General features: G+C 40.7%; 1 protein-coding gene across 1 annotated transcript in view; it reads right to left on the bottom strand.

Moving 5' to 3' along the window:
* Window positions 1-2,558: 2,558 nt before the first annotated feature.
* The window catches only part of SF3B6 (splicing factor 3b, subunit 6, 14kDa), a 17,046-nt gene continuing 8,537 nt past the window's right edge, over window positions 2,559-11,067 (bottom strand). Inside the window, exons 3-4 of the mRNA XM_008589111.1 lie at window positions 3,422-3,560; window positions 2,559-3,249 (exon numbers count right to left, since the gene is read on the bottom strand). Coding sequence (XP_008587333.1) covers window positions 3,160-3,249; window positions 3,422-3,560 — 229 coding nt within the window. The 3' untranslated portion in view covers window positions 2,559-3,159. The remainder of the gene's footprint in view (window positions 3,250-3,421; window positions 3,561-11,067) is intronic.

Below are 11,067 nucleotides of genomic sequence, written 5' to 3'. Positions count from 1 at the left end.
TGGGAATTAGACTTAAAGTGGCTAGGAGAGTGATAATAAATATAATAGCAACAATGTGAACATTGTACATGTTGGGCCTTGTTCTATATACTTTTAAGTAAAATCACCCCCAATCCTCTAAGCAACCCTGCAAGGTAGGTATTTTCTGCCACTCATCTCAGAGGCTCGGAACTCTGCAATAACTAAAGGAAGTGCATTGTGTTCAAATCTTGCAGCCTAGCAATCAAATGTGGGATTTGAGCACCTTATGTCATCTTGCAATGTCTATTTGTTTGGACTATGGTAAAAGGGATGAGCTCCCCTCATTCAGATGGAAACAGAACACTTTGTCCATCTGAACAGATGAAGATGTGTTAAGGGCTTGGAGCCATGCACTAACTCACACTGGGAGGTTACTTTTGAAAATGAGTCATTGTGAGCTGGTTTTCACATATGCTACTTAATTTCATCTGGATTTGCTCTAACTTCCTTTGGAGAATTTTTTTTTTTTTTTTTTTAGCTGGCCAGTACAGGGATTGAAGCCCGGACCTTGGTGTTATCAGCACCACGCTCTAACCAATTGAGCTACCTGGCCAGCTGGGAATTATTTCTGAGAACATAGGATTCTGAACTTTTCACATATACTGCTTATTTTCATCAACGTTAACTGTGACTGGAATCCCCAGTTAGGTTTTAAAATTAAAATTAAACCCTCACTTATTGGTGTGGGTTATGTGTAGGTCAGAGGAGCCTGGGGCAGTGTGCTAAGAGATTTTTTTTTTTATTTGGCATAGGGTGAGAAAAACTCTTGGCTGTAATCACCGTTGTTCTGTCAGTGATGACTTGGAATTGTTACAAGACTGAGGGAGGGGCTGGTAATAGCACTGTTAAATTTCCTTCACAGACCCACTGATACATCATGTCACATGATGTCATATATGAGATGCAGAGCCATGTCATCTTGGCTACTTCATCTACTCCTTGTTTCCAAGAAGTCCTGGCTGTATTCTTCTGCTGAGGGCTGAGGAGTTAATAAAGAAGCAGTACTATAAGATGGAGAAAATGAAATGAGAAAGGGGCTGCCTTGCTTTTAATCACCCACAGTCCCTGTGCTCACTGCCACCTTGGGACCAGACCAGCCAGAGGGTGCTGTGCTCATTCCTCTCTGGGGTGTTTCCTTCAGGATGTCTTGGTTCCCAGCTTTCCTTGATGACTCAAATGCCTAAGATAATTTCTCAGAACTCAACCTGTATAAAAGACATACTTACAGTTTCTGCTGCTACACCAACAGAATAACTAAAAATGGCACCAAGAACTATTTCAGGTGCCCACTATGGGACACACAGAAGATCTCAGTCTAGAATGTGTACAGTCTAAGTGGTAAAAGGAAACACTAAGAGAAACCCCACAAAATGAAAATGCTTACTGGCTAGCACCTGGAGAGGATATGCTAGCTTTGCAAGTAGACCAAGAAATGACCTGTTTTACTGGAGCTCTTGAAAGATATATGTGCTAATAATACTGAGGTCAGGTGTTTGATACCTGTACCAGCCAGCCAAAAAAAAAAAAAGGAAAGCAGCTCTGGCATACATGTGTATGCACATAAACACACCTGGACGCATTCATTACACTCTTAAAAGCAGTTTAAAAAACTGAGCTTTGGATGCCTGGTGTGGAGGATCGATCGTAACTTTATCCTCAGCATCTTGGTATAGTACCTGGTGCACAATAGAGGCTCCCTATTTGTCCACTGAGTGAGAGTTCTTTAACTTAACTGCAACAGGCTACAAAATTTTCAAACAATTAGAGGGATGTTTTAAAACTCTTAAGTTTAGGTCATGAAATTCAGCTAACAGATACAGTAACCCAAATGATGGACTGATCTTAATTGCTAATAGAAGGAATTTCCCGTTACTAAAACTACTAAACTAGGGGCAAACTAGTCTGCCTCTTAGACAAATCACACTTTAAAGTCTAATTTTGACTTTCCCCTTACAAAAAACTGTTTTTACATTTGTAAATACCTAAAGGCACACTGTGTATCACTAAAGTTAATAAGGAATTCATAAAAGCATTCACAAGGAAATCCACACCTTTGGTCCTTCATCCACCCACCCTAAGAAATGACTTTCTACTCTCCAGTGCTTTCAAAAAACACTCAGGCATAATTAAAAGTAGGAGTAGATGCTCTTTGCCCATTTAAATGATTCAGTGTATGTACCTTTCAAATTGATTTTAGGTTCTGGCTACACATGAAACAACTAATACATGTTTTTCCATTTGGCCCATGCCTAAACTATAAAAAGAAAATTATAGCTATCTCCTCCCAAACTACCAAGCTATAATGAATGTGGTAATAACCATACTATTTCTATGTCATGGGAACTCATGATTGTGTGAACATTATTTTACTTATGGCAAAGATACATTATGAGCTAAGGTCCAAAAGATACACAGATGCTTCATAACGAAGGGAAAGGCTGCATAACTACAATCTTATCCATGTAACACCACCACTACCCAAGCAGCTTGCTTTCAAATTTCTAACAATGTGGAATAAACTGTTCTAAGGACAAGAGTTACCCATATGTACAAAGGTGTTTTATTAACTGTAAAGCAAGTATTATTCAAATATACAGGCCTGGTTAACAACTGATTGCTGTTACATCAGCTTTTTAAGCATTTTATTCATTCAACCAACATAATGAGCTTTGGTTTCCTCACCTGCAAAATGCAAATACCTACCTTCACTGAGTTGTTATGAAGATTTCATTACTGGTAGACATTCAGTAAACAACAAGACTTTAATGAGCTCCTTTGATGACTAAGCACAAAACTGGACACCAGAGACATTAGGAGTATAAAAAGGTCCATGCTCTCAAGACACTCAGAGTCCCTAGGACCATCTACATTTCTTGATATAGTTTAACTCTTGTTTTTTATTTTGATTTTTTCCTCGTATCAAACAGGAGGGGAAAGTTCAAGAGAAAATACTGACATTTTTTACAAAAGCTACAAGTTTATTAACATAACATATCCTAAGATGTATCAAAGTTTCAAGAAGGTAATTTTGAATCTCAAATAAGAAATCACAATATTCAGTATTAATTAAAAAGGAAAAAAAGGTGGTGGTAATCATTCACAGGTTTTAGTCCACAATGAAAATACAAAAAACAGTGTTTACTTTGGTGGATCTGTGTTGATGCCATATTTCTCCTTGAGAAGCTTCAACTGTTCCTCCTTCTTCTTTGTGTCCATCTTCTGAAATGCCTAGAAATGTGGTAAGCACCAAAGTTAACAGTTACCAATCTCCAGCCAAATGAATTTCACCAATAGTACTAGCCAAAAAAGAAAACTCACAGTACACATTTCCCATCACAGTACAGTTCTACTCTAATTCTCAAATGAGCTCACCACATAATAGGAACTCTGCTATACTTACCCTGTTGGCATTATAGTACAGAACCACAAGGTATCTGTTACAAACATTGAATCCTGATAGGTGATCACATGCATTCTTGGCATCAAAGATGTCTTCATACACCACATAAGCTGTCCCTCTAGTTTCCGGTGTGTTCCCCCTGCACAGTAAAATTGAACTTAATTAAAATACACATTTACCTGAGCATTGACAGTGTAATAACAGAACCATCTTTTAAACCTGTAACTGTCTTTTAAAGACAGTAAATTGAAATATGTTTTATTGAAGTATTTTGAGATCAACCTGAAAACTATTAGAGAAAACAAACATTATGGATACATATGCTGGAATACCCTGTAATTTTTCTTTTTTCCTGCCCAGGTGATGATTGACATAATTTCTTGAATTATGTAATTTTGTTTGTTTTTAAGTAAAATATCTAAAGGTTAAACTTATTGTTATATCAAGAATCCTAAATACACAGCTATAAATGCACTAGCACCAAGCAAAGAATTAGCTGGAAACTTTGTCACAGTTTTCATGTTCACTGTTCTAGTCTTTCCTATTTCTTACACTAAGACCAAATTTTCAATCTTAAACTTTGCACTACATTACTTAGGATGATGGCTCTTGTTAGTGAGCAATGCCTAGAATGGGGAATTCCTTGTTTCTAAACATTTTGATTTTTCTCCCTCACCCTAATTATAGTTTCAATTCTCAAAGAAAAGACAAACTCCATCAATGTAGGAAATAAATGTTTCTGGGCAATATTTTACTAAGGTTTATTAAACCCATAAAAATAAAACCTATTTTGGGCCGGCCCGGTGGCGCACTGCTACAGTGTGCGGTGGCGGCTCTCCAGCCGAGGGTTCGGATCCCACATACAGACCGGCCGCTCACTGGCTGAGCGAGTTGCGGGTGCAACACCGAGGGTTGCGATCCCGTTGCTGGTCCCGGTCTGGTACGGGCACGACACTGAGGGTTGCGATCCGTTGCCGGTCATGAAAAAAGACAAAAAGGAGAAAAAAAATAAATAAAACCTATTTTGTGTGGATGGGTGTGTGTGTGTGTGGGGGGGGTTCCCCTACCAAGAAGATGGTAAAATTATAAATGATATATGGAGAAAAAATCAACCATCATCCTTTATGGCCAAGAAAGGATGTCCTCCAATGTAAAGAGAGTTTAAATAGTTTCTCCCACTTTTCTTAGAAGATTCTTTGCCTTTGTAAAATGCAATATAGTCAGGCCTCTACTTTCACACGTTCATTTTTTTTTTTCCTTTTTGTCTTTTTTTCATGACCGGTAACGGGATCGCAACCCTTGGTGTCGCGCCCGTACCGCGACCGGCAATGGGATCGCAACCCTCGGTGTCGCGCCCGCACTGCGCTCAACCAGTGAGCGGACCGGTCTCTACATGGGATCCGAACCCTCGGCGGGAGCGCCGCCACACTCCCAAGTGCCGCACTCTACCAAGTGCACCACCGGGCCGGCCCCACACGTTCATTTTTAATACAACCCGAACTCATTACACATTACTGGAAAAAAAGGCTGGACTTCAGCCTGGATCAAGTGGAAATGTGCTCGTGGGTAGGGTTATCTGTGAGCTGGGGCAGAATGATGGAAGGTGGCTGGAAGTGGAAGCTGGACCTTGCTTACAAATATGGGCTGCTTCTAGTGTAGGTGCTCTTGACACTTCCTCTCTTCACTTCATCATCTTCCTCTGGGAGATGTAGGGAAGTGTGCAGAGCAGTGGGAGCACTAAACTGCAAGCAGCAGATGGCCATATGCTTGTTAGTGGGGACAGTGGGCAGAGGTCCCACTTAGTTCCTGCTATGGTGTGATAAAGATGGACCCCTTGCCTCCATCTGTGTTCTAGCCACACAGTGCAACTGTGGTATGTTTAAGACTGTGGGCTGACTTTCCATCTGCCATAGTCAATGCATAGGCTCTAGGAAAGGCAGCAAATTCACGGGAAGGGGAGACACTTGCCCAGACTTGATGTAGGAAAAGATTACTGTCTGAGCTCTGCTCAGGGCTTGTGCTTCCTATCAAAGGTGACAGAATAGGTATAGGGTGCTGCAGGTGATTAGAGAGTGCCAGCATAAATGAATGCACTCACACTGTCAGGTTGTGTGGGCCCGATGAGGGATTTTGTAATATTCTTTACTCTCTGTGAATAGTCTTTACTGTTTGGACTTTTCATCATTTTCAAGAATGTATTAGGTATGAAAGTTGCGGACTGCCAAAAGGAAAAAACTTTGCCCCATTTTCCCAAAAATTCCACCTAGTTTTTCCTCTGGAATAAAAACATTAAAAGGTGATCTTATACTTTAGTCCCACGGTGTCATGCATATAGCAAGTACTAATATGCATTTGAAAGGTAGAGATCTACTTTCTCCTATCAGTTCTCTGCCACATACTTTCTCCAGGAAGCTCAAAATAAAAACTCTTTCTTCCTTTTACATCTTCTTAGGAACTGGAATAGAGACAGGCACTAACCCCATTTTAAAGACTCTCCGGGAGAGAGGGAGGGGGGAAGAGGAATGGGTAAAGGGTCATGAAAATCGACTACAATGTATATTGAGAAGTTAAAATAAAATAAAAAAGTAAAAATAAATAAAGACTCTCCATCTCAAGTGCCCTGGCCCTAATTATTAACTTCATACTTTAAGAACCCACATTATATTCTGAATTTTTAAAAGCATGTATTTGGTACCTACTGTGTGTTAGACACTGAGCCAACATTATTTTCTTAATTGGTAGTAAAAATTTAGAGTAGGAATAAGAAAACCTAATCATGTAACTTGCCTCTTGGGCTTCAGTTTCTTCATGTGTCACACAGTGACATCAGGCTATATCATCTGCCCTATCTTACATGTGGTTTTAATAATCAAAAGAGGTAACAAGTATGAAAAAGCTTTAAAAAGTACAAAGTACCAAGTGTGCTATATGCCAGGTAAGGTGACCAATCATTACGATTTGCCTAGGACTGTCCAGGTTTTAGCACTGAAAAGTCCCATGTCCCAGAAAACCTGGTGGTACTGGGCAAACTAGGAAGGTTACTTACCCTAGTGCTAGGTGCCAAGTATGCAATAAAGCATAATAACAACTATGGAACAGGAACAGGAACAGAAAAACAGCTGTTTCTCAATCTATAATTTAGACCCAAGTTCCTGCACCCCAAACCTTTATGAATTTATTGAACAAACATATATTACATTCTTTCTATGTGACAGGCACTAGAGATACAATAGTGGAAATGACAAGCACCATCCCTTCAAGGAGCTTTTATTCAAGCAGGTGAAAGAAAATAAATAAATACAAAATAATTATAGACCATAAGAAATATAATAAAGAAAATAGAGAACTGTGACACAGACTAATGGGAAGAAAGAGAGCTACTTTAGCTAGGGTGGTCAATGAAAAGCTCTATGAAAAGGTGACACTGAAGCTGAGACCTGAAGAATGAGGAGCTAGTGAAAACCACTGTCTTTTATCAAATGCTCAGATAGAGGGACCAGGAGCACAACGGCCCTGAGCTACTCTGTACTCCTCTGAAGATGTCTTTCCTTTATAACTTGTCCTCTTGTTTTGTTTTTCCAAAACATTCTCTACCTTCACTGATTTAAACATCTCTTAATTGAGTACTATCAACAAATTTTATAATGTCTTCATAAATTAATCACAACCACACAATCATTTTCTGTATCATTCATTTATTTATATACATTGGGTGCTAACCAGGTATTAGGCACAAGAAGTGCTGTCAACACAGTGAAAAGAATATATGGTACCAGCCCTGGAGGAGCTCATAGGCTGCCAGGAAGACAGGTGAGTACACAGACAGCAAAATCACATGTTAACTAATAAGATATAAACAGAAGGTGTTATGGGAGCACAGAGAAGGGGTGGCTAACGCACACTGGGAAGGAAATAACAAGAAAGTACTTTCACAAACACTATCTAATTTGATCCCAACTAAAATTTTTTTTTTTTTAAATGACCGGTAAGGGGATCCTAACCCTTGACTTGGTGTTGTCAGCACCACACTCTCCAAAGTGAGCCAACTGGCCATCCCTATACAGGGATCCGAAACCATGGCTTTGGTGTTATCAGTACCACACTCTCCCAAGTGAGCCATGGGCCGGACCTCCAACTAAAATTCTTTTTTTTTTTTTTTTCTTTTTGTCTTTTTTCATGACCAGTAACGGGATCGCAACCCTCGGTGTCGCGCCCGTACCGCGACCGGCAACGGGATCGCAACCCTCGGTGTCGCGCCCGCACCGCGCTCAACCAGTGAGCAGACCGGTCTCTATATGGGATCCGAACCCTCGGCGGGAGCACCGGCACACTCCCAAGCACCACACTCCACCAAGTGCGCCACCGGGCCGGCCCCCAACTATAATTCTTTAAGACAGGTTAGGAAGACTGTATTTCATAGATAACTGAAGCTCAGATAGGTTAAATATTTTGCCCAGTTTCACATGACAAGCAAATGCCCAGTTAATACATGAAACCAGGTCTAACAACCAATCTAGTAAATTTATCTTGCTGCCTCCATGTTAAAAGCTGAAAGGGCACCATACAGATTATCTGACACATGAAGAGAGAAAAAAAACAAAACTCTGAGCAACCTGTCACATGGCTAGTAACAGGGCCAGAAACAGAACCTTGTCACCTGATCCCCAAGTCTAGAATTTTCTGTATAGCATTCTTTGTATATCTAGAACAGGGTTTCTTAATCTAGGGCCCAAGTAATATATGCAAAACGGTGTGTGTGTTCTTCTGTGGAGAGAGTTCGAAGCTTTTATCAAATGTTCAAAGGACTGAGATCACCTAAAAAAGGACAGCTGGTCTATACCACTTTGGTTTTCTCCCGCATCTGAGTACCAATGATGATATATCTCAAGCTCTTTGTTTACTCTCTATAGGCACAGTGATGATTCGAAATGAGAATCCTCAAGATCTCATAGTCAAAAAGCCAGGAAGGAGCTCTCAGGTCATAAAAGAGAATTAAGAAAGAACTATTCGGGGCTGGCCCGGTGGCGCACTGCTACAGTGCGCCGCTTGGGAAGTGCGGCGGCGCTCCCGCCGAGGGTTCGGATCCCACATACAGACCGGTTCCCGCTCACTGGCTGAGCGAGGTGCGGGGGCAACACCGAGGGTTGCGAACCCGTGGCCGGTCCCGGTCCGGTACGGGCGCGACACTGAGGGTTGCGATCCATTGCCGGTCACGAAAAAAGACAAAAAGGAAAAAAAAAAAGAAAGAACTATTCCTGGGCTGGCCCGTGGCTCACTCGGGAGAGTGCAGTGCTGATAACACCAAGGCCCCGGGTTCGAATCCCACATAGGGATGGCCGGTTAGCTCACTGGGTGAGCGTGGTGCTGACAACACCAAGTCAAGGGTTAAGATCCCTTTACCGGTCATCTTTTTAAAAAAAATTTTAAAAAGAAAAAAGAAAAAAGAAAGAACTATTCCTCCTGAAAATAAAAACTTCAGAAATCCTTTCAGATAGATTCTAAAGTAACAAGTCCTTTCATACTAGTTAGGATGGCAGAGGCCATGGCACTGTGTAGTGCAGAGGTTCAATTTAGAGTCAGAAGATTTTATCACTAAACATTGTATGAGACTAGAGAGGTACCTTTACTCTCTGGGCCTTGGCAATTTGACTTGTAAAACAGATACCATATCACTTTCACGCACGGCTATAGTTTTGCTGATGCAAATAAAAGCACCTGCTATGCTAAATGGTATTTAGTAAAGGTCCAATAACTATCAAATGTTGATTTTTTTGGCGGCTGGCCAGTAATGTCCAATAAATATCATTTTAAAGTATGAACCCCAATTTTTTTTTTTTTTGTCTTTTTTCGTGACCGGCAATGGATCGCAACCCTCAGTGTCACGCCCGGACTGGGACCGGCCACGGGATCGCAACCCTCGGTGTTGCCCCCACACCTCGCTCAGCCAGTGAGTGGGAACCGGTCTGTATGTGGGATCCGAACCCTCAGCGGGAGCGCTGCCGCACTTCCCAAGCAGCGCACCCACCGGGCCGGCCCCAACCCCAATCTTTATATCAAATTAAAACATGAATTCTTGTAATTAGATGTTTTCCACTATACTTTTAAATCTTCAATACAAAAAGCTATAGCTGAAAATATCATTTTCCTATGTTATTTTAATACCCTTCTATTAAATTTATTCAGAAATTCTGGAGTGAATAGAGGAGACGGTTGAACAAATTAGACTCAGTGCAAATAAAAAATATCTAACACCTGGCTTTGCAAATAGTAGGTATGCAGTAAAAGTTCCTTCCCTTCCCATCCATTCTCCTCAAAGCATTCATTACTACTTCATGCTCTCTGTCATTTCTCGAATCCTATTCTTGGCTGACATGAGCTGGATCATTAGGGTGTCAGTAGGTTTCTTTGCCCTACAAATCTCACCTCTCTGATATCAGTCTGTTAGTGTCTAGGCTCTGGTTAGGGATGCTGCACTGCATATCACACAGAGTGATCTCACTGTCAGCTATAATTCTGAGATTATAGGTTATGCAATCATTTTCTTTAAATCACATTTCAAAAGTGTAAGACTCACACTCTGATTTGACGAATAGGTCCATACTTCCCAAATATATCATACATTTCTTCAGCTGTGATTTTGTATGGCAAATTTCTTATATACAAAATTCGATTTACTTCTGGTGGAAGTCGAATCTAAAATAAGAAAATACACATTGTCATAATCAGGGGCAGGAATACTACCATTTAAAAAAAATTCTCAAAGGTACATAATAATAGAAAACCAAAAACAACAGGTAAATCTGATGTTACTGAAAATGGCATGATCTTCGGAAAAGCAACGGAGCACTGGTTCTAGGGAACATTATTAGTAGGAACTAATAAGGGGCTACTACAAAACCCAGGCTTCTGATCATTACAATTAAACAAGGATTTCCAGTCTCATTTATAAGTCCTAAATGCCTCAGACATATTTAGGAAAAAAACGAGGAAACTCTTCCTGTTTTCTCAACAATAAAATTCCACTGATTACCCTTCTCTGGTCTTCTCAGGGACTTGTTATATCAATGATCTCTCTTAAATTCACAGTCTTCCCCTCACCACTGGCTACTTCTATTCCTCATGTGAGCAGTTGCTCACATCCTGCCAATCCTTACACAAAACAAAATACTTATGTTGGTCCCTCTTCACTCATTCAGCATCTAAGTGCATTATTTATGTATACACCAGGGTAGGTAATAATAATAATACACAGTAAAGGAAAAAAGACAAGGTGCCTTCGCTGAACTTAACAGCTTGCTCTACTTACTATCCTATTTTGTTTTTTTTTCAGTCAAGCACCTGAAAAAGGAAGTCTATGCTCACTGCCTCATATTCTTTACTTCACTGACATTCAAACTTAACACAATCTGGCTTCCATTCCAGCAGTCTGCTAAAGTGCTTTTACTCACTCACTAAGACCTTTTAATTGCAATGCTTGATTCTCATCGTACTCAACTTCCCTGAGGCTTCAGTTGACTAGTCCCTCCTGACACTCTTATCTCCTAACTCTCTGGTTCTTTCTTAGTCTTCTATGACCTTAAAATATGTTCTTCCAGGGCCGGCCCGGTGGCACACTGCTACAGTGCGCCGCTTGGGAGCGCGGTGGC

The sequence above is a fragment of the Galeopterus variegatus genome, unplaced genomic scaffold (genome assembly GCF_000696425.1).
Source record: "Galeopterus variegatus unplaced genomic scaffold, G_variegatus-3.0.2 Scaffold5218, whole genome shotgun sequence".
NCBI lineage: Eukaryota > Metazoa > Chordata > Mammalia > Dermoptera > Cynocephalidae > Galeopterus > Galeopterus variegatus.
This window is presented reverse-complemented; position numbering and strand designations above follow the sequence as displayed.